The following is a 24,091-nucleotide window of genomic DNA, read 5'->3' as shown; positions in this document are numbered from 1 at the left end:
CTGGTCTCGCGCTGGGTGTCGCGCGCGCACGCGCAGGCGCGCGAGGCCCCGCCTCCTCCTCACCCCCCCCCCCCCCCACACACACACACACCAGCTCGCGCCGCCGTCTCCTGGTAACTGCCGCGCCCCCTCCCTCCCCCCTCCCTCCCCCACCCACGCGCGCGCGCCGCCAGCCCGGGTTAAGCAGCAGCAGCCGCCGCCGACGCCGCCGCCGAGGCCCGAGGATGAACGGCTTCTCGCTCGGCGAGCTGTGTTGGCTGTTCTGCTGCCCGCCCTGCCCGAGCCGCATCGCGGCCAAGCTCGCCTTCCTGCCCCCCGAGGCCACCTACACGGTGCTGGCCGACGACGAGTCGAGCGGCGCGTCCACCCTGCACCTGTCGGAGCGGGCCGACTGGCAGTACTCGCAGCGGGAGCTCGACGCCCTCGAGGTCTTCTTCACCCGCACGGGCCGGGGCAGTCGCCTCTGCTGCATGTTCGTCCGCTGCGCGCCGGCCTCCAAGTACACGCTGCTCTTCTCTCACGGCAACGCAGTCGACCTGGGCCAGATGTGCAGCTTCTACATCGGCCTGGGCTCCCGCATCAACTGCAACATCTTCTCTTACGATTACTCAGGTTACGGGGGCAGCAGTGGGAAACCCTCAGAGAAAAACCTTTACGCTGACATAGACGCTGCGTGGACAGCGCTCAGGACAAGGTCAGTGGGAGACCGATAACCGTACAAATAACTCGGCGGTGGGTGGGTGGATGGGTGGGAGGGGATGGCATCGCCGCCCACTCCCTCCCCTCCCCCTCCCATCGTTATTCTTGCTGCCTCGAAAGATTTCAGTCTTCTGTCCATTAAAGGAATGCGGGCTTTTGACTTTGTGCTCAGACTGAAGGCCCTGGTGCCTGTGTATTGATCCAAGTTATAAAAGGGCACATCTTATCCTTTGTTCGGCTCGTGAATAACTTGCAATGAAATTTACTCATCATCATCCCTCACCCCACCACCACCACCACCACCCACCCACCCACCCCCTGGTCTATTTTTTTAAAAAAAACATAAACTGGTGATATTTGAAGGAGAAACCAGACACTTTCAACAGATTCCAACAGAAGTAGATTTTTCAATGAACTCCACCTGGGCAAGAAGTGAGTGAGTAAAGTGTAAGCAGCCAGCACCAATCCTTTTTAAAACAGTAAGACTTTTTATAGCATTTAGGATCCAATGTTAACATTAATATAATTCCTTGCATTTGACGGAGCGCCTTATATCGTCAGAACTCACTCCACAAAGTGCTTCGGGATTTCACCGTAGAGTGTTAGTGATTGCATTTGTAGGTGAATGTGGCAGCCAGTTTATGTACTGCAGTGCCCCCATCATCAGCCATGAAGCGAATGACCAATTTTATCCAGAAGATTGTTGGTCAGGACATTGGGAGAAACTTTATTCTCTTATTGAACGGTGCCAATGAATCTTTTAACATCCACCTGAGAAGGCCGACAGGATCTCTGCTTAATGTCTCATCCGAAGACCAGTATCTCTGACAATGCAGGTCTTACCGATGCAGTGGTGTGCCTGCCTAGTCAATGAGCTCAAAGTCCCATTACGCAAATAGGACTGTATTTTGGTGGTTTGTTGAGTACACATAAAAAATAATAATAAATTGGCCACTCAATCCACAAATGTTTGTGGGACACTGCTGTGTGCAATTGGCTGCCTCGTTTCGCCCACAAAATATACAGTCAATTCATTTTACAGTATATTCTATTGAGCTTTCAGATCTCAAGGATGTAATAAGGTGCTGTATCAAATGCAAGAATTATTATTATATTACACCTGCAGCTGAAGTGGCATGAGACCATCTGTTGGAAGTACAGATATACCTGCAGCCAAATTTCTGTATTCACTGCTAAATATGTGCTAGTTATAAAGCACATGCAGCATTTATTCCAAAGACCATCGCTTGGAAGTAGAAGCATACCTGGTCAAATTCCTCTGCTCAGAGCCAGACAAATGCTAGTCAAAATACATATTATACCAATAGAAATTTTCTTAATGTAATCTTTACATTTCCATATGAATCTTTTTGAAACTTAGAATATCTGTGTTTATTTTGAATGAAATAAATGATTCTAAGTAAGAATCAAATAGACTCAAGTTTGCGATGTAGTGCTGCCATTCCTTCTACTTAAAAAATAAATAAATCTAAATTTAAATCTTGGTCTTATGATCTGAGATCATCAGTAATATTAAGATGCACAAGTTTAACTTACCAAAGTAATTTAAGGTAGGTCCAGCTCCAATGACAATGTCCATGAAACAACAATAACTAGAACAACAAATTGCATTTATATGGCACTTTTCAAGTTGAGAGGATATCCCAAACACACTTTCACTGCTCTGTACTGCTACATATATGCAGGAACCTTCCAATGCAGTCATTCCACAAACTACCTGAGCAAATAAGTATTTTTGTAAGGTTCAGTAATAATATTATTCCCTATTATGTTGTGAAAGCAATAGATTGTTTTTGTGGACAAAGCTGCTGCCCTGTTATTGTATTATTGTTTTGAGCACTGCAGTCTCATCCGGCTTTCACACTTGGATGCCTTTGTGGGAGTGCTTCAGACCCCGGCTAAGGCTTCAAGCGCTGGAGTTACAGGGAGGAAGGGAAAATTGGAGGAAAGGTCCCATGTGATTGCATATCTAGAATTATGAATTAAATAAAAGAAAGCTCAGCGGATTTGTTTTGTTAAAAGATCACTGTCAGCATTTCCAGAAATTGCTCTTTGCAACCAAATTACCCATTTGAACTAATGCAAGATGGTGATTGATAGAAGTAAGATCTTTTAAATAGATCTGAAGAATTCAAACAAATATAATTCTTAATTTAGAACTTTTGGGGGTCTAATTTGTGAGTTGAGGCAACAGCCTACCTGCAGAATGTAGGGTTTGGGCCTACTGTGTGCAAATACATACAGGTGCTCTTCGTTAATAGTATTTAACAACCAATGTAAATCGTCATATAATCATCAATAATCCCATTACTTCTATTCATTGGTTAATTCCATAATTAACAGCATCCATAACTCCCTCTGTATGCTTGAGTTTGCACATGGTCAACCAAGTCAGCAAATTTTGCACATGATTGGTATTGCAATCTGTAAATTAGACCACGGAATGTCAAGGTTGTTATAAATGGTATACCTAGTATTTTTAATGTTAACGGAGGGAAGGGAGCTGTTCTATCCTAATACTGTCCGTAAAGCATTCCAACATGTATTTCATTTCATCAAATATCTATGACTTATCTGGGCGCCAATTAATGTTAACAAATTAAACCCCCACATTTTATTCCAAGGATGAACATAAACGGCTATGTTGAGACACAAGAGATATATCAAAAGAGATTTTGATGTGCTTTCCTAAGGCTCTTATAACATCACTGAAGCATTCTGCCAAGTACTTTTACTCCCACTGTTAATTGTGATCATTGGACTATGGACATATTAACACATGTAGAAGTGTAGAATGATCATTTATGTGCAGTACAAAACTAATGTTAATGATTATTTGCAAAGGTGGCATGCAGTATTGATTTTCCCATACAATGACATTGTTTCATAAACAATGGGTTAGGATGATGCAAAGTATTGTACATTTGTTTCAGTATAACCTCAGAAATCAGTTTAGTTATAAGTTTCCTGAAAATTCTACTTTCATAAATATGTGGGCAATCACATCAACCTCTGATTATTATTAAGTTAAGATTGAGGGATTGTTAAATAGTTTCAGAAATTGAAGATAATATTTCCCCCAGATCTGTCATTGTATCTGTCCAACTTGTGAAAATATGAATATTTTGTAACCAGAATCTTTAAATAATTTGTTTTCATTCATTTGATTTATTTTACTTCTGTTACATCCTAGTTTGACTTTCCTTCAATAAATCAGGACATATGAGAATATCAATGAAAGTATTGCATGACAAATGTAATTCTTATTACATTTATCATCTAAGACTAACTGCCTCAAGAGGGCATTTTCCTCTGCAGCAAAATATATATATATTTCCTTCTTGGATTTTAGTGTTTGAAGCTCAGTTTTAATGACGGTTCAATCATGATGCCGTGAGGAACAGTGTTCAAGCCAGAACTGTTCAGGTGGATGTTTCATGACACTATTCAAAAAGAGAAAGTACCGTATTTTCTCACAGTGACCTGACCCAGATAGAAAATTGGACATTCACTCCCGGCCATATTGCTGTGTGCAAATTGGCTGCCACGTTTGCCCATAAATACAACATAATTTACAGAAAAAAGTGTTTTGACATGATAAAAATAAAATGCAGAGAATAAAATGTTAACTTCATTTTTAGTTTAAAAATAAGTAAGTGTCGGACTTGATAGCAATGCAAATGTTTGTCTTCATACATTCCTAAGGTATAAATGTGTGAAATCTTTTAGGATTGGATTGCGTGCATCTGTCTGGGCCTGAAACTTGGCTTGGAAATTAGATGCGTTACATAACAATTTTCCTAATTAGTGAAGGCGCACTGTGGTATTGTAATTTATAACTTGTTTGTAAGTAGGCCTCTTGCCTCCTGCAGTTTACCATATGGTTCTTAGTTGTGTTGTCAGCAGAAATATGAGTGATTTTTTGACTTTGCTCAGTTTTGCTTGCAATGAAAATTCTGATGGTATTTTTCTACTTGTATATCTTCTGTAATACTGTAGGATATCTAATCAAAACGACTAATCTGTTGATGAAAAGATTGCAACATATAATGGAAATACATTTTTAGAGACATCTGAGATATTGTAGCATTTGGTTACTCAACACATTTGTTTTATTTATTTTCTGAATAAATAGCAGAAATTTCCTGATCTAGCCTACAGTTAGATGATCTTATTGAAGACAACAGTTGGGAGTGTTTCCAATTTGCCCAAACATCTCTGGGCTTGGAAAGAGAAAAATAACTAGGGTTCCTACTGCAGCTTTACCATCCAGTGATCCCTGCTGAAAAGTACGTTGTGGAGAAAACAATCTAGGGGTTATAATGTCCTCCAGTAAGCTCTCTCAAATAACATGCTGATGAGTCCTGTCTAGGCTCACCCAATGAGAATAGCCAGTTCTAGATACCAGAAGGCTTCTCGTATCCAAGAAACGCATTCCAGCAATTTACTGCCTTTAGGATGGAGGAAAAATTGGCAAACAAAAAAGAAATGTGGGCAAGTTATGGCTTAGGGTGAATATCCATCTAGTCCATGTTCAGTTTTCTGATGTTCTTAGTGGAATAAAGCCAATTTATACTAAGATTTTCAGAGCAAGTTAATCTGAAATCTGAAAGAAATGGAACACACAAAATGCTTGATTTGTTAGGTCATATTCAACTTGGTCTTCAAGGCAGCAGATTATAGGGGTGCAAGTGAAGATATTGGTGGAAACAGAGTGGGCAAAGCACAGTACTTGTTCCTGAGGATAAAGATAAATGGCTTTTTTTTATCAAAACACATTATTTGCTTCTTTTGGGACAATTGGGTATTCAATTCAGTTTTGTGATGAAGGCCAGATGCTGTATTGTACTGAGTGATCACTTCTGTAAGTGTGAAGGTCTACTGCTGTTGCTGTGACTTTGTACCAAGCAGTGACAAAATTAATTTCTGGCATGTAAGGCTCAGTGCCATGAGATAACTGGTTTGCTCTGAAGCTGAATTAAAAGATAGCAGCAGATTTTTGCAGTTGAGATAGTGAATTGTTTGCTTCCAAAGACACAGTCACTACAATTGACAGCAATTATATGTAGAACTCTTTGAGATGTTTCAGCGTAATAGGCCTTGTGTCAAGTGGCTTATTTTATCTTGCTTCTTTTGGTTTTCCTATGTCATGTGTTGGCATAAGGGCTCTGTTTTGTATCTTCTCCACACTGTGTCTCTTCTTCACCCGCCTATCTTATCAACTTCCTTGAGTTTAATTTCCTCTGTACACATAACTTTATTTTTTATTTCCCTCAGAGTCCAATGGCTAAATCGTGAAACCTTGCAGGGAGTGCCCACATAGACTATGAACTCAAGTCCTGACCTCTTGTACTCTTGTACTCACAATAATCTAATAATCCTTGCATTTGATATAGTACCTTATCATGTAGTCAAAATCTTTAAAGTGCTTCATAGGATTTACTATTCAGTGTGTTTGTAGGCAGATTGTGTCAGTCAATTTATGCATATCAATGCTTCATCGTGAATTAAATGACACATTTTATCTGTGAATTCTGGCCAGAATACCGGAAGAAAATCCCTTATTTTTTCGACAAGTGCCATGTCCACCCAAATAGGCAGACCTCGCTGGTATCTTTGACAATGCAGCCCTCTGATACAGAGGCAAACGTGCTGCAAGATGAACTAAACTGTTACATAGGTGCCATGTGGTAGGGATTGCCTTATTGAAATGCTATAGTTTTAGGGCATGAATCAAGAATTTGTTTGGTTCTTTGGCATGTTATGTACTTACAACTTAATTGCTGGGTCAGATATGACGACCTGCTTATTTAGAGCCTATCATTTTGATAGTTTTCTTTTAAGTGTGTGCACATTGCCCCTTTTGACTCAACTTTGACGTGAACTACAGCGATTTACTTGGACTCTGCACCCTGTATTTAGAATTTTAAAGCCACACCAGAGAAGACTTATTTGCCATATGTCATTTTAAATGAAACATTCCCTTGAGTCATAAAAGTTACTGAGGGCTTATTTCACTGCGGGTGAAAATACATGGTTTTAAGTTTGCAACTAATGGCTGTGAATTTCATGTGTTGTACAGTATAATAGTTTATTGAGCAGTTACATTTCTACTGTGGTACTGAAGCTCAAAAGAAAATCGAATCTGAAAAGTAGCAGATTGAATTGTGCATGGTCATGCTGAAAATTGCATAGAGAAAGAAATGAGCTAAGACAACGAACTGGATGATGCCATGTTAACTTCTGAATTAACACTGATTAAACCAATAGGTTGCTCAACTATCAATAATGTCTTGGATTGTTGCAGATCTGCTTAAATCAAAGTTGAATTGACAGGAGCAATGTGCACATCCCCTTATCAGTTATGGAGTCTTGTAAACTGTGCCATACCCATTTGAATGAGCTATTTTCCATCACTTTCCAATCCATGCCTCTTAGCCTGCCCCTGGACTTTGAATGCTTTCTCTTAGTAAAGGATACTTGGTGTCCGATCTAGAAGTTAACTCTTGTTTAGAGAATACAGTATATTCTAAATTGGGATTCACTGAAAATTTAACCAGAGGCAGGATTATAAACTCGGATTCAGATTTAATATTAGTTGAATTATTAGTGGCTGCTTGACTTTAAATAACTGTTTACAATTCATATGTAAACTCCCCCCCCACCCACCCAACCATATTCTCCCTTGTTTTCACTCTGGTGAACTATTCAGCTATGATTTCACATACACCGTGAACCTTTGCTACATTGCCCAAGAAGCAATTCTTTGTTTGAGCCTCTATTGGCAAGCTCTTTGACCAATTTCCTATAGTTAAGTATCTTAATTCTGAGAGTATTATACAAGCAGTAGCCACTTAGATTAATTTCTGCAAACTTGCCATTTGTGAAAGGGATTACATAGAACAGGCTTATATTTGTCAAGTGTTTCTTCTGACTGAAGAAAATAAACCTGCAGTTAGTGTCAGTATAGATAGCCTCTGGCGTGGAATCTACTGTATATATTTGATATATATTTCATAGGAGAGGTTTTTTCCCCCTTAAATTGAATGCAAGTTTCTCATGCATAAAATATTTTAGCTCTCCCCTTTTCCTTTGGGTATTGTACATATGAAACCCAAAACACTCATATCCATTTGATTCATGTGAGAATCAAATGGACATGAGTGTATTGGGTTGCATATGCTGTATACCCATTCATAGAGCTATTCAAAATATCAGGTTAATCTGGTTCTATTGTTTTAAAATGAAGATTAAAAAGACACTTGTTATTTTGGGCTCCTAAGTTTTATTCAAGCTATCCTCCTTGGGCAAAATAACTTAAAAGCCTCATCATGTTATAGTGAGTACCACTGCATTGTATGTGTTTTGGTGTAAGGTAGCATTGTGCAAAGATTTCCAGACATGTGACAGTAATTAGTACAATTACTGCATCTGGCTAATTTTCATTTGTTACAGTTTAGGTCATGTCAAAACTAAGTAGATGTTTGTACTGTACATCCATTGAATAATTAAGTAAGTTTATCAGTTTCAGTTATGATGTGAATAATTTTTACTTCAGTTTGAAGTAATCGAAGAGGTAAAGAATTAAGATGGTTCGGTTTCATAATTTCACATTATAGGAGCCAATAAAATAACATGTATTTCTTTAGAGTGTTAAATTATAAAAGTTGTTAAATTCTCAACACTGATGTTAATTGTTCAAATATCATACTGTATGCTTGTCATGTTAATGAGAATGGATAAAGATGTATTTCTTGTATGTCTACTTCCAAGTCATTGCAGCTTTATGTGCCTGTGCTTCCTGCAGTCAGCCAGTTTTTGATTCATTAAAGAAGCTGTTTATCTCTCACCTGCTGACGTTTAAATTGGTCCTCTTCAGAATGTTTTCCCAGTTCCCTTTAAATTTTGATATGAATCAAAATGGCATGAAGGGGAAAATCTGTATTTTTCAGTTTGGGTGTTCTCTGTTTGTGATGCAAACAAAAACTCTAATATGGCCTATTCTTCTTTGGTGCATGACCTGCAGTCAAACAAAAAAACAACTGCCTCCTGAAAGCAGGTAAACTGACATGATTTACTCTAATATATGTGATTTGTACTCTCTTTTAGGTATGGTGTTTGCCCTGAGAACATCATTTTGTATGGGCAGAGCATCGGTACTGTTCCCACAGTAGATCTGGCATCGCGTTACGAATGTGCAGCTGTTATCCTCCATTCTCCTCTCATGTCTGGCTTGCGGGTGGCATTCCCTGATACAAGGAAAACATACTGCTTTGATGCATTTCCAAGGTTAGTGTGCTTAACTGCAACATGTGTGAAATTAGGTAAAAAATTACATAAATATATATATCAGTTAAAGGACTGCAAAATGTTACCTTATTTTGTAAGCTGTATTTTCAGTAAAACCTAACCTAAGCCAATTGAGAAATTGATTTGCAATCTACCACTTCTCAGTGTTTTGTTTCTTATCTTCTAGTATTAATACTTCCAGTGTGTTACAAGCCACCAGATGTTTGTAAATGTATTGAATGTTGAATCTAGTATTGGTAATTGTAGTGACAATACTGAAAAATGTTAATTACATTTCTGACGAACATGTAGGTGAACATGAGAATTTGAAGCTTAAATTGTGAGTAGGTAGCTGTTTATTTCTACTTTGATCAGCAACTCAATTTCTGTTATTTATGTAATAATGTATTTATAAACACTAGAAAAGTGAGATTTCCCCAATTGTTGCCTGCTAAACTATTATTTAGATGCTGTTCAAATTTATAGTTTCAGACATGTAAAAAGTTAAAAAAAAATTGTGGTTTGCATTTTCTTACTTAAAAATATTGACCTAATGAAATATGAATGAAATTTAGTTGATGCTATTACAAACTGGAGTACAACCTTATAAGAAATGTAATTCTGCAGACCTCGTGCTTTTCCTGTGATAGCACTTTATTTATTTAGTGCACTATAATTCAGCCAAACCGCCATTACCTTAGAAGTTTGCATTGAATGTAGTTGTGTGGACCTCGTGCTTTTCCTATGAAAGTACTATATCTGTTAGTGGATTATAATTCAGGCAAACCAGCATCAGTTTGGTAGTTTACATCGGGTGAGAGCATCTCAAGATTGTGTCCTTTTATTAATTGCGTCATCAACTTTTTAAACTTTAATATTTGTGCTTACAAAAGGACACGTAGGTTTGCAGGACCACATTTAACATACCTGGTACTACAGTGTGCTTTCCTAACGTGAACATTCTGAATTCCAGACAGAAGTTTGAACTTGGCCTATGAATTGCTATGGCCAAAAAGAGATTTGAGAAATTCTGCTGGAGTGGCAAAGGGGATGTCAGAGATTTTTCATTGTTCAAAATCTGCTCCAGCAACTCTTATTCAGCAGATATTCTCTAACTTTGTCTCTGCACTTATGCAAACAAGAAATTCCAGGTTGAAATCAAAGCTGTATCTTGCAGTCTGGATATTCAGACTTCTTGCTTAAAAATTGACTGAACGTTCAAAATATTGGGTGGCAAACCATCTTAAGTGAATGGATGTAATTTTTTATAGTGCCAAGGGTTTCCGATTCATCCAAAGACTAATCTTTGTATATATTTTAGGGTGAAAAGCATTTGCTCTGATTTAAGTAAAGGTACTTAGCTAAGCAGATTTGTGTTATAGTTCAGTAATGTTTCTTTATGGATTTTTGTTTGAGTAGATAAAGCATGTATATTTATTTATAACTCTCTGCACTGCAAAATCTGTTCCTCACTCTTAACTTCGATAATGTTGGAAAATGAATGCTGGCTGTGTTATGGTGGTTAGCATAGTTGTGATTAGTTCTGGAAGATTAACTGTTTAAGATAAACCAAAACGCAGGATAGATGAGTTCAAGCCAGATCATGAAAAATCCAGTTCCTTTATTTTATGTTTTTAAAAAAAATGAAATTGCACGATGAAAACTGGATCTTACCTAAAGCTGTACCATTCATAATGTGTGAGGAGTTTTCTTGCAGCGTGTCTAATTTTAAGTTTAAAAAAAGTTACGAGTACTGCTTTCTTAACTGCTTTCACATATTGGACTCATAGTTTTATAGAATTGTTCACCCGTACCTCAGATTCCTCATGTTTTGTGCCCAATAGTCTGTTACCATTGAGCTTATATATTTTTCCACTTGTAGCTTATTTACTCTTAATCTTATATATACTAGATCATAATATCTTCCTACACTTCATATTTCCTTGTGAAAGATTTCTACTATTTTTTCTTGAGGCTTGGTGATCTCTGTTCACACACAAATTGAAGGTCATTACTGGCCTCATGTAGCAAGATCAAAATTTCTAAAGCATCGCTTGTTTGTCATGCGGTTCTATTTAGTTGTACAAATTCTACATGTGATTAGTTACAATTTTGTTCCTCATGACATCTTGTGTGTTATAATGCTTCTCTCATTCCTATTTACGTAACTGGTGGATCAAAAATGCTTGATTTCGTAGTGATTATCATCAGCTGTGCATTACAGCACGAGAGATTCAGATGAAGAAGGCCCTTTGGCTCGTTTGATCTCCTCTCTTCAGAACACCAGCCTCAATGTCGTTTCATAACAACATCAAGCTGTTTCTTAAATGATTCCAGTATTTTGGCCACCTATCCTGATAGCCTATTCAAGTGTTGATCTGTAGTCTAATAAACTATTTTCTGATACCCTAAATATTGCCTTTACAATTCTGTGCCCTCTTGTCATGTGGCCTTCAGTTTACTTCATTGATCTTGTAAATTACTATAAGATTGGGAGGTGCATTGTATTGTTGAAGCTGTCCTTTGGATGAGACATTAAAGCAAGGTCCCATCTGCCTATTTAGGTGGATGCAAAAGATCCCATGGCACTGTTCAAAGAGAAAAGTTTCTCCCAGTTTCGGACTGACAATTTCCAAAATAAAATAGATCCTTCACTTCACAGCTTTCGTGGGTCATTGCCGTGTGCAAATTGGTTACTGTGCTTGTCGACAAAATACAATCATTAAACATTACAATATATCCTATCCGCTTTCCTCCTGATGTGAAAGGCAGTATATCAGATGAAAGATTGTCATGTTTCCCTGAGTTATGTATATGGTTTGGGATACTGTGCAAATATAGTACAGAAAGTAAGATCGGTTTGCATGCCATTAATTAGAGAAAGGTGAGTAATACATTGCAAGTTAATCATTTATACTGTAACCCAAAGTGATTATTAATATTTGTGTTCTGATTATTCAGTCCATAAATCTAGTGTAATCAGACCTCATGTTGATGTTTAATATTATGCCACTATTTTTATTTCTCAACTTTCACTTATCTTTCAGCATTGACAAGATAACCAAGGTAGCTTCACCTGTGCTGGTAATTCATGGTACTGAAGATGAGGTGATTGATTTTTCCCATGGTCTTGCAATGTTTGAGCAATGCCCAAAAGCAGTGGAGCCCCTCTGGGTAGAGGGAGCAGGGCATAATGACATTGAGCTTTATGCACAGTATCTTGAAAGACTGAAGCAATTCATATCTCATGAACTACCCAGCTCTTGAAGACTCTTGTATGGAAGTTCCCTAGGCCAATGTGAACGGAAGGACTGAAGTATTTGCACATACTTTAACTGGATAGCTCATAGCTTTGTATCCTATACAAAGGCTATTAACTTTCAGGGTTATTCAAACTGAAACACCGAATGAAATCTCAGTCTTTTTATACCAGGAAAATTCATTTATTCCATGTACCTTGCACATGAATTGTTCATCTACTGTAATTCTGCAAAGACATTTGATCGTCATCAATGCTTTCTTTCCACTTTGTCCCTTGCATTCCTTAAAATCATAGTCTGTACATCAGGGATTGTAGTTTACCTGCTAACATTCTGGATACAATTGTATGTTAAACAGGTTTAACTGTAATATCTTTTGTTCATGGAATGGGAGTTTTTCCTGAGTAACATGGTAGATTGTATGATAATGATTTCATAGGTTAAAAAGTCCCATTGAAGGATTTGATTTATCCAGTTTGGTAAATGTGATCTGTATATTTATCAGACTTGTGACATTTCTGTCCTTGCCTTGCAAAGTACTGTACCTACAAATATTTTAAATTAATTTGGAAAGAGAAACCGCTGAAGATTCCATTTCATTGCTAACAAAATATCAGTGTTCTTCTGAATCTTCTTAATGTTTCAACACTATCTTTTTTCCTTCATGTTTAATATACAAAACCATAAAACCTCAAGTAATTTCCTGATGGTGCGAACCTTGGCATGTAAGCTGAATACTTTGTGTAAATTTATGAACTATTTTGAATAAAGTTTTAAAATATAGTAAATGTGCTCTTTTGGAATATGTTAGCATACTTTCAGTCATAATCCCAATTGAAATTCATATTGGAGAAAATGGTGTCTTGGTAAATTGCAGTGTTTGTAAATGGTATCTTTCAAAGTTATATAAACGTTGTTTGTTTCAAAAGGTAATGAGAATACGATGTAATAACTGCCTAATTTGATGCATCCTTTTTCTGTGAAGTGATTGATTTATAATTGTAACTGTATTTTTACCCTGAATTCATCAACCACACGTAACCTTTAAAATTTGTTAAAAATGTAATGTCATAAATTTACACAGCTGTATTTTTACAGTAACCAATGTAGTTTGCGGGTTTAATTGGACATCAGATGATATGAGAATATTAATGTGGTATGATTAACACTGGAATTACATTGAAGTATGCATCAATAATGCAAGAGACAAGGAATAACACTACTAGATAAAAATCAAAGCCTTAAATGTACTGTAAGCCTCAGATTGCTGTATATTTGATTACATATTTCTTTGTGTATATGCAACAAATAGTTGCAAATGTAATAAAGGATGCATGGAATTTAATAGTATGAAACTTTTGATTATTGTTAAGTTCACTGAGACATTTGTGTAAGAATTGAGAAAAAAAATCACACAATTGGTGTATGTCATTTGGTATGATTTCCCCCCTCCCCCAAAAACCTGATTTAAAACTCGAATTAAACATTTGAAATACTTGCCTAATTGTATATTTCCTTTATTTCGACTGTTGACGGACATAAAACAAATACAGGCCTCCTTACCCTGGAGAAACGTTTTTTAATTAAGATTTTATATTTTTCTCCTTTTTCATTTCTCCATGCAATTCTTTTTGGGTCAGCCTGTCACCAGGCTTAAGAGTATCCAAACCAAACAGAGTTCCGTGCATCCCACCTACACGTGAAAATTCCAGAGATATTTATTTGAATCTGTGCAAATAGATAGTCTTGAGTTCACTGCCAATTCCAGTCTGAAAGTTCTTGCAAGAAAGGATACTGGCCAAATCCCCTCTGAGGTTTGTTTTTGCGTCTCTTATTGGAAATATTTCTCTGCTACCTCAGGCGCAAGTGCATACAGAGGATTTTCAAAACAAAGCAGCTTATGTGTGTGGATTGGAAATTTAAAGAGACTTAGGAGTGATATTTGATGTGTGATTCATAATGTCCAAACGGTGTAAAGCTATATTAACAGTGAAACTAATGTTAATATTAACGTTCATACCTGTGACTTGCATTTCAGTCATGTTTACTTAAAACCATATAAAATTACACCCACTTCCAACCAAACTCTTCAAGACCTGATGCTGAGATAGGCTGTAAATCTTTAAACTCGAAGCGTGTTACATTTATGTCCGGAAAGATTCTGTTTCTACTTTTTTTTTAAAAAAGAAGAGAGGTTGACCTTGAATACGTTTTGAACAAGTACCAGAAACCTGAAATCTTTTTCCATCAGGATTCGTGAAAAGTAGGACGTTTGGCTTTTGGAGCATCAGGTTTTTTTTCTCTCTCTCTCTCTCTCTCCCTCTCTCCCTCTCTCTATCTGAACTTTGCAGCAAGTGAAAGATGAGCTCTGGTCTAATGAAACTCTGGAAACGAGGCTTATATGATCGTCAATCCTCGTCACACGGTCCCAACAGCACAACTTGTTAAAAAAAAACCCACGAACTGCTTTAACACCCCCACAAACACAGTGGAAGCGTTGTGATGGCTGCGTGAAACCGACCGCTGGCACTGGAGAGGGAACCTGTTGCAAGTCAGTAAGTTTTTTTTATACATATATAAAAAAAACTCTTTACCCTTTTCGCGCAGCTGAGAACCCCCCAAAATGTGCTTTCTCTCTTTGTTTCTTTTTTCGAGTTGCTGGAGGGGGAGGAGGAGGAGGAGGGGGGGTGTGTGTTTGCACTGCAATAGCAGGAAAAGATTTCCCAGTGCAATTGTTTCCTTTAAAGTGATGCGTAAAGGCGTCGCGTCCCAATCAATCATTGATGCGGGGGATACCAACTGTGCCACGTGGATTTTGTTTTGGCTTTGGAAACACAATGAATGTGGCCAAAGTTGGGGTTGGGGTGGGGGGGGGGGGGTTGCCTTGTCTTTCCTATCCGCAGCCACAAATGGAAATGAATTGGGAAAGAATCTGCTTAATCTCCTAAAATCAAAACGTATTACAGTTTCCACCCCTTTTTCCTAAAATCAGCATCCTATCACAGCGCTGGCATCACTGGCCACACCATAAACCAGAAGATTTAATGGGACTGTCATCAGGATTCTTACCAGTAATGGCTTCAATCCTGGCAGTTCTTGAAATCTCTAAGAGTGTTTTGGAGCAACCTATTAAGAGTATACTGAGATAGAAATAAAAAGTTCCAGAGATATTTTCCTATCAGTACTTTACGCTTATTTACGCTTTTAAACGTTTCAATCAAGGAGATGATGAATTTCATGAGATTTAAACTTGAAAGACTGAGACACGTTAAGTTCACGTTGATTTTCCTACGGCTTCAATGCTCTTACAGTGTGATGCAACTCCTTCCAAACTCACAATTGGTGACCTTCAAACTTTATTAGCTTTGTGTCTTTGACAGGAAAAAATAAAGTGCAGCTGGTTCCCACCCTAGGGCGAAGTCATGCAATCCCTTTTCAACATTATTTGAAAATAAAATAATAAACTTGGCAAATAGATGCAGCTGCGCAGATTCCCTGAAATGAGAGCAAAGTTGTTCAGCAAGAGTTATTCAGTAAAGCTTAATTAAATCCTAGAATTGTTTCTCAGATCGTTTAAAAAAGTGTCCATTGGCACTGCTTGCATTTGCAGTTTTCAGCCTATTAGTAGGAATGTTATATTCTGCCGTGTTTTAATTTGGCAGAGTATTGTCTAAGATGTCATGGGACCATAAGGAGGAAACCGACTGAAAGGAATGAAATAGTTTATGCCCTACATTTGGGAGAAAAGCACACCATATAGAGTTTCTGCAGATGAGAACCTACTACAACAAAGGTAAACCAATCAGAACTATTTGCATCTTTCTGGGCTAAAGGTTTATTTTATATTCAACAATGTTAATCTATTAATCTCTTTGTTGAAACTTCCTGATACGTGAAGATTTCACTCTAATCAAGAGACTAGGGAGTATGATTTTTTTTCCTTAATGAGGTACAGAATATCTGCTCTGTCTGTAAGATTCACTCTTTTATTTCTTCACAAAGCAAAATATTACATTTCAGATACCATAGGGATGCTTTAAAACCTTTTGTTTATTTTTCCTTGGAAACAATGTCATCCTCTGAATGCTGTAACTCGTACATGATGCAGCTGTTGTAAAGTATTTTGGGAGAAACCAAAAGTAAATCTTTTAACTTACTGCGTTTGTTTTGGGTCCAAATGTTCAATATAATAGAATGTAAATGATTACATAGTATTTTTTCCACGTTGTTCACATTTTATATTTTACTTGATTTTAAAGTGAAGAGTGAAACACACATTGGAACAATCAGCTAAAGGACACATAATTTTTTTAATAGAGTAACTTTGTTAATGGATATTCTGTTCAGTTTTTGAATCTCTAAATTTGTGTTCTTATTTAAAGATTGGAAATGCAACCCGATGAAGAACTCATGCTCCAGTCTTCTCTCCAAGACCTTTCCCATTACTGTACAGCTCAGGAACTTCAACCAAGTAGAACAACTCGTGCTCTCCATTTATTGCCTTCTTTTCTGAAGCCTTTGCTTGTTAAAAATAGTGTGGCTGAACTGAAGTTTAATAAAAACCTCCTACTTGAGGAAAAGAGGAAAATCTTCCCTGGGACATCAAGTGAATCTTGCCTTCGAGTGTTCTGTGTGGGGGCTTTCACATTATTTGTGCTGTGCTTGATCTGCTGGCAAGGAAAGTTTCATTTGTCACAAGTAACACGTTCCAAAGGTAAGCTAGTCAATATCCTCCAGACAGAAAGATGCATACAGTATTGCTTAACTGGAGGAACCAGGGGCATTGTGTTTTTTTACTTTTCTAAAGATAAGGCAATAGCTTTGTCCTTTAAAACTACTCATTTTATAGAATCAAATTACCGATGAATAAAATATCTCAATGGCCAGTTTGATCATCATCATATTAGAGAATATGGGGGATGAAATCCTAATAGGTTTTAGACTTTTGACCTCCGTCATAAAGTTTGCTCCAACTATTCCAAGACAATCTTGGAGGCCAAAGATAACCCCAGGCGCCTCTTCTCCATTACCAATCAGCTCCTCTGCCCACCCTCTCACGCCTTACCTATCCTCACCTCCAATGCCAACTGTGAGGCGATGCAGGACTTCCTTGAATCCAAAGTCGAGGGGATCTGCTCAGCTGCCTCTGCCCTTCCATCTGCTACACTCTCCCCATCTCCCCCTCCCAGCTCGGCCCCTACCCATCCCTCCCTCCACACCTTCAAACCTGTCTCCCACTCCTCTCTCACCACCACTATAACCTGCATGAAACCAACCACCTGCTCCCTCGACCCCATCCCTATCCCTCTCCTTACCTCCCAGCTCCACCTCCTTGCCCCTCTGCTCACAGACATCATAAGCCTCTCCCTATCCACTGGTAGTGTTCCCCATTAAAATGGCCGTCATCACTCCTATCCTTAAAAATCCTCTCTGGACCCATCTCTACACTCAACTACTGCCCCATCTGCAATCTCCCTTTACTCTCCAAGGTCTTGGAACGAGTTGTTGCTTCCCAGCTTCGCACCTTCATCTCCCGCCACTCCCTTCATGAACCCCTTAAATCGGGTTTCCGTGCTATCCACAGCACAGAAACAGTCCTGGTCAAAGTGACAAATGACATTCTGTCCATCTGCAACTAGCGCTCCCTCTGCCTCCTCGTCCTTCTTGACCTCTCTGCTACCTTCGACACCATCGACTACTTTATCCTCATCCACCGCCTCTCCTCTTACCTCAACCTTCCAGGCTCTGTCCTTGATTGGTTCAGATCGTACCTCTCACACCACCTCCACTTCATCTACACAAACGGTTTCTCCTCAAGCCCATATACTGTCTCGTGCGGCGTTCCTCAGGATTCTGTCCTTGGTCCCCTGCTCTTCAATATCGATAATGCTCCTTCTTGGTGAAATCATCCACAGACATGGGGTCAACTTCCACATGTATGCGGATGACCTCCAACTGTACCTCTCTGCCTCCACCCTTGACTCCAGGACCACTGTTGTTCTGACAGAATGTCTGTCAGACATCAAGTCCTGGATGAGAGCTAATTTTCTTCCATTGAACGTTAACAAGACCGAGGCCCTCCTGATTGGCTCCCGTCAGTGCCTCCACACCTCAGACGCTGACAGCATAACCATCCATGGTTGCACACTCCACCTTTCTAAGCCAGTCCAGAACCTTGGAGTCTTGTTTGATTCTCAACTATCCTTTCAACCCCAAATCTGTGCCATGATCTGCTCTGCCTTCCCCTACCTCCGCAACATCACTCGGCTCCACCACTGTCTCACACTGCAGGCCCCGAAACCCTCAAACGTGCTTTTACTCAGGAATTTAGGAACAGGAAAAAGCTAATCGGCCCATCAACCCTATTTTGCCAATTTATTAGATCATGGCAGGTCTTTTAATCCTATTTTCCCCACTTTTTGCCACACCATTAAATATCTATTTATACCCCTTTTAAACATCTTGGGGGAATACTCTCCAGTCTTACCCCATTGAAGTCAACAAGTTTGGTGTTGTATGCGGCATGTTGCACAACAAGACCATCTCTGAGCAGCAAAGCCAGGGTGTGGTGAAACAGTGAGAATAAGCTTGTAGCAGTGGATGATTCACAGTGGGGCCTGGCTGGACTTCATCAATTATTTCTCTCTAACCTTGCCTTCCTTGCTTTCTTTCTCTATGAGATGCTCTACCTTTCCCATGGCCTGTACTGTGAAAGGCAACTTTTCAGCCATTATCTGTGAATAAGACATAAAACGAGAAATACTTTCATGCTTTCATATTACTTAGTTGAGCAGTGGCAACAAAGCATCTGGACTCTAGATGCAAATACAGTTTTATTATGTTCAGTGAATAAATATGCTGTGGTTCATTTGTGTTTTCTCATACCTAACTGTGTGCTTGACCATGGTGTTCTGTCTCTGTTCCTACTTTGTCCTCGATTTGAGGGAGATGCACTAAGAGTTCTTTAAACTCTTGCACAGCTCTAACTTTTATAGCAACTTGCTAGGACTTTTGCTGTTCTATCGGAGCCATCGAATGTTCTTATTGTTTTGCAGCATTGTTCTCATTGTTGTTCTCATTGTTGTTACATGGCTAATATGTGGCTCAGAACAAACGTAAATATAGCTGCCTCTTGGAAGTCAACTACCTGAATAGTACTAGTAGAGGGTATTTCTCTTGCTTGAATAGTCAGATCTATATGCTCATGTGTCAAATTCTCTGATATGCTTGTCTGCAAAGCTTTATAGATAGATTCAAATCTGCCACTTCCTGAATTGACTTTGATAAAGTGGTTGTAATTGTAAATAATTGTAACCAGAGACGAAACATAGTATAGCATATTGATTCACGGCATATAATAAAACAGTCTGTTAGTGTTTAGTGTCTCGTCATGACATTACATGAGGTTATAATTACATTTTAACCTCATGTAAATTGTAAGCTCATGAATTTCTCCAAAGCCCTGTTGGTCCTCTGCAGCCCTTCAGCAATACTATTCAGGTATTTCTCTGAGTGTTTTCCACATGGCTGATATATGTTGTAGCATCCTCTAGCAGCCTCCTACTCCTTTCTGCTCACACCCCACTCTCGCCATTTTCACTCAGCTGGCGTGTCTGCTGCACGTCCCTTGTCCTCTCCACTCTACAATTGGCGGCTATGCTTTCAACCACTATGCCCCGAATCTCGGGACCTCAATCCCTCCCTCTTTCCCACTCTTTGCTTGTCTTCAAATCACACCTCCTCCTCCTTTCCTGCTCAGCATCAAGTCACGCCGCTGTTAAGTGCTCCGAGACGCTCCCTGCATGAAGAGCGTTTTGTAAATGCAAATGCAAGCTTATCTATTCTTACAAACATTTGATTCTGATTACAAGAATTCCCATTTACCTTATGGCCACCATGTATTAGAGGAACTGCATTGCAAATCTACTTGCAGCAATATACTGCTTCAAAAGAGTTCTCGGTTTTACATCACTAGGTTAAAGCTTTGGTGTTCTGACGTTGCTGGACTGATATTTCCCATACCACAGCTGTTTCGCCAACAACAGCTCCTTTTGATTAACAGTTAAGAAGATGGACATTGTAAATTATTTCATCAGTTCAGTCAAGCTGCTTGTGAATAATAAAAGGCTTGTGTTTTATAGCCAGAAGGGGCATGTTTGCATCTCAGGGAGTGAAAGAGCACACCCATGGATGGAACAAATAATCTATTGTAAATATTTTTTATTTGTGGTTTGAAGAAATCCTCAGGACTTGAGAATTACTTACCACTATCGTCTTTCCCATCAAATGTATTTCAGGATTCAAATAACAAACACAGCATTTTTACAAGGAGAGAGTAATTGGTCTCTATTGCTTACTCTATCCTGATCCAGAATAAACTTTAGACCAGGATCATTAACATGATTTGAATGGATTCCAGGTTTAGGAATTGAGGTTTCAGATTCTGACAGTAAAACGGGAGTTAATTCAATGATTTTGGTTTTCTTAGCAATTAATGTTAATGAATTTGCAGGATCAACTGTTTATATCTCATTCTCTATTTTGTGTATCAGCCTGGCTTAGTGATAGCACTCTCGCCTGAGTCAGAAGCTTGTAGGTTCAAGCCCCACATCGGGATTTGAGCTCACATAGTCTAAGCTGTTGCATTATTGGAGGTGCCTTCCTTCAGGCAGACATTAAATATTCCATAGCACAATTCAACAAGAGAAGGGAGTTTCTTCCAGTGTCCTGGCCAACAATCCCTCAAATTGGTCAATCACGTCATGGTTGTTTGTGGGACATTGCTGTGTGCAAATTGGCTGCTGCATTCGCCCAAATGTACAATTAGTCCACTTCACAGTAAATCTTGTGAAGGGCTTTGGGATGCCCTCTCGACGTGAAAGGTGCTGTACCAAATGCAAGGATTATTATATATTGTGCTCTCGTAGTCATTACCAAATTTGTATTTCATTTCAAAGATTCCAAATAACTCAATTGCTTTTTACTCACAGATTCAGATCAAATTTCTCTTTGGAATGTATCAGAACTATCTGAATATGGCAGAGCTTACTCATCAAGCATCCACCCACTTTACAGACGTGCTGTACGGAGTACAAGCATTACAAAAGGGAAACAGAAAAACAACTTGCTGACAAGTTACCAGAACATGGAGACAATGAAAGAAATAATCCTGCCTTGTGACTCTCTTCTTAAGATAACTAATTACGTACTGAGAAAAGTATCGGAAAAAGCTGTACTGCTTGAAACCTGTGATCAGAAGCTGAGTTCACAAATTATTCAAGTTGACCCACTGATTCTTCTTAAAGTAAAGATAAAACCACAGCTACTTCAACAAGTCTTAATGTTGCTGAAAAGGTTGGGCATGCTGATAGATGCACATCAAGGAGAAGCTTTCTCCATTATGAAGAAGCTAATGGCTAAAGAACAAAAAAGAATTTTAGAGAAGACAGTTAAAATCCATAATAATCATGGTAGGTATATTTATAATGCCATTTTTAAAAATTATTAATAAAAAGTCTTGCATTTTGATAGTGCACCTTATCACATCATCAAAATGTGTGAAAAAGCATTTTACTTTGTAAAGTACAGTGACAATGCATTTATACACAAATAGTAGCAGCCAGTTTGCATGCAGTAATGTCCCACAAGTCATTCATTAACAATAGCTATAATAATAATAATAACTATAAATGGATTGAATATTGGACTTTTTCTATCAAAAAAATCTCGTATTCATTTGTATTCGGTTGCACATTCCACCTCACCAAGCCAGTTAGGAACCTGGGCATCTTGTTCGACCCTCAACTGTCCTTTCTCCCCATATCCCACCCATGAATCTCTCTGCCTTCCACAACCTAAACAACATTGTCCCATATCTCCGCCACTACCTCACCCCTCAGGCTGCCAAAAACCTCATCACGCATTTTTCATTTCAAGGCTCAACTATGGAAACTCCCTCCTTGTTGGTCTCCCCAACTCTTCCCTCCAAAAGCTGCAGATCATCCAGAACTCTGCAGCTCATGTCTTCTACTGCACCAGGCGTGTGTCCCCATCACCCCCACCCTTGCCCGGCTCCACTGACTCCCCATCCCTCAGAGGATAGAATTCAAAATCCTCGTCCTCAGATTCAAGGCCCTCCACGGCCTTGCCTCCTCCTACACCTCTGACCTGCTGACTCCCTATCAACCTCTCCGCTCCCTCCACTCAGCAGGCTCCAGCCAGCTCCAGGTCTCCCGCCCGATCTGCCCTACCATCAGCCTCTCTGCCCCCACTCTTTGGAACTCCATCCCACAATCCCTTCGCCTTGCTCCCTCTCTTGCCTCCTTCAAGGCACGACTCAAGATCCTCCTTTTTGACTATGCCTACCTACTTGCCCGTACCCTCCGTTCCTCTGGCTCTGCTCCACATCCCCCGCCCCAACCGCCCTACCATCGGTGGCCAGGCCTTCAGCCCCTAGGCTCTGGAACTCCATCCCCTTGCTTCCTCCCTTTCCTCCTTCAAGGCCGGTCTCAAGACCTTTCTCTTTGACCGTGCCTTCAGCTCCCCTCTCGACTCTCTACCCCCTCCTCGCTCCATCCCTTCTCTCCCTTCACCATGACCATTTCCCCCCTGCTCGGGTCCTGACCCAACTGTCCAGCGCCTTGGGACATCCTCCCGACGTGAAAGGTGCTCTATAAATGGAATCTTGTTGTTGTTGTATGCTTTCAGCTGCTCTCCTAACCCCTCTGCCCTCCCTCATCCCAACCCTGCCCCCATGCTCGGATCCTGATCCCTGATTGTTCAGGGCCTTGGGACGTCCTCCCGACGGGAAAGGTGCTTTACAACTGTAGTTTGGTTGTTGTTGTATTTTACATTATTGTGAGTGTTTTCCCCTGTTATCAATCTGACAGGACAGGCAGTAAAATCTGTTAACAGCCAGTGGGAATCGGTGGGATATTCCCCCACTGATTCAGATAAGGAACTCAACACGTGGTACTTTGGAGTCATGAACCAAGCAAACATTGTTACTGTTCCACTCTGTCGTATGAGTGCACTTATCAAAAATGTGTTTTAACCTGCAATAACCTTACTAACACAGGGGAACTTCATTGTAGCGTAGTCACCTGGGTCCAATAGTTTAGACAGTAAAACTAATAGATTTCCGTACGGTGACGCCTAGCAGGATATTTTAAAATAAACAAGTCACACTTATTTTCCAGAAAAATGGGAAGCTATTAAATTATTTAGCAAACCTATGCAGATAAGAAGCACTCCTTAACTTGTATCTATTGCACTCATACATCCTGTGGTTATTTACTAGTTCTGACCATTATAAATCTGAAAATGTTATCTTTCAAACTGAGTAATCAAATAATTCAGGACTTTGCTTTCCCTTCTTAAATTCTTGCTCTATGCCACTCTGCCACAGTTAATTCACAGTAGTTGTGTGAACACTGGTTGTTGACCTTTTGTACTTATTATCAAGTAACTGTATTCATGGGCAAACATTTATTTACAGGTTTACAAAAGGTGTGATTATACGTGGCATTATCTGAGCCAGGCGGGTCCACAGCACTCCCAAGATACTGCTGATAAGAGACAGACAGCCTGGCTCGTGGGCAGGACTTGGAGGGGCAGATCAGTCATTGGGAGTAGGGTTTCTTCCCACTCAGCTCCTGTTAACCTTGAAAGCCAAAGCCCTAATGGGTAGGGTGGGGCCAGTTGGATAAACAGCGGAAAGCTTTCCAGTGTTTGCAAGGGCAATCTGCACAAATTTTTGCAGGTTAAACTTCAGTCGTACCCCAACATACAAGTTATAGCTCTTGCTAGCTGAACCTAATTTT

General features: G+C 39.5%; 2 protein-coding genes across 5 annotated transcripts in view; both read left to right on the top strand.

Moving 5' to 3' along the window:
* Window positions 1–205: 205 nt before the first annotated feature.
* On the top strand, window positions 206–13,763 carry abhd17c (abhydrolase domain containing 17C, depalmitoylase). Its single transcript, XM_007907196.2, has 3 exons — window positions 206–694; window positions 8,830–9,009; window positions 12,057–13,763. Exons 1-3 carry the CDS (start codon window positions 225–227, stop codon window positions 12,274–12,276), a joined length of 870 nt encoding a protein of 289 aa, XP_007905387.1. The 5' UTR covers window positions 206–224; the 3' UTR covers window positions 12,277–13,763.
* An 875-nt stretch (window positions 13,764–14,638) lies between these two features.
* LOC103187600 (cell surface hyaluronidase-like) overlaps window positions 14,639–24,091 on the top strand; it is a 59,422-nt gene continuing 49,969 nt past the window's right edge. For 2 of the 4 annotated variants that reach the window (XM_007907184.2, XM_007907169.2), the window contains exons 1-4: window positions 14,639–14,824; window positions 15,932–16,062; window positions 16,652–16,983; window positions 21,260–21,739. In XM_007907184.2, the coding sequence (XP_007905375.1) occupies window positions 15,995–16,062; window positions 16,652–16,983; window positions 21,260–21,739 (880 nt within the window). In that variant the 5' untranslated portion in view covers window positions 14,639–14,824; window positions 15,932–15,994. The remainder of the gene's footprint in view (window positions 14,825–15,931; window positions 16,063–16,651; window positions 16,984–21,259; window positions 21,740–24,091) is intronic. The other 2 variants (XM_007907175.2, XM_007907192.2) reach the window with 2 other exon arrangements.

This window comes from Callorhinchus milii, unplaced genomic scaffold (genome assembly GCF_018977255.1).
Source record: "Callorhinchus milii isolate IMCB2004 unplaced genomic scaffold, IMCB_Cmil_1.0 Scaffold26, whole genome shotgun sequence".
In the NCBI taxonomy this organism is placed as follows: domain Eukaryota; kingdom Metazoa; phylum Chordata; class Chondrichthyes; order Chimaeriformes; family Callorhinchidae; genus Callorhinchus; species Callorhinchus milii.
This window is presented reverse-complemented; position numbering and strand designations above follow the sequence as displayed.

Excerpts from the sequence above, each read along its gene's own strand:
- abhd17c (XM_007907196.2), top strand. The coding sequence starts at position 225 with ATGAACGGCTTCTCGCTCGGCGAGCTGTGTTGGCTGTTCTGCTGCCCG. Across the intron at positions 695-8,829 it reads TGGACAGCGCTCAGGACAAG|GTATGGTGTTTGCCCTGAGA; the intron begins GTCAGTGGGAGA and ends ACTCTCTTTTAG. Across the intron at positions 9,010-12,056 it reads TGCTTTGATGCATTTCCAAG|CATTGACAAGATAACCAAGG; the intron begins GTTAGTGTGCTT and ends CTTATCTTTCAG.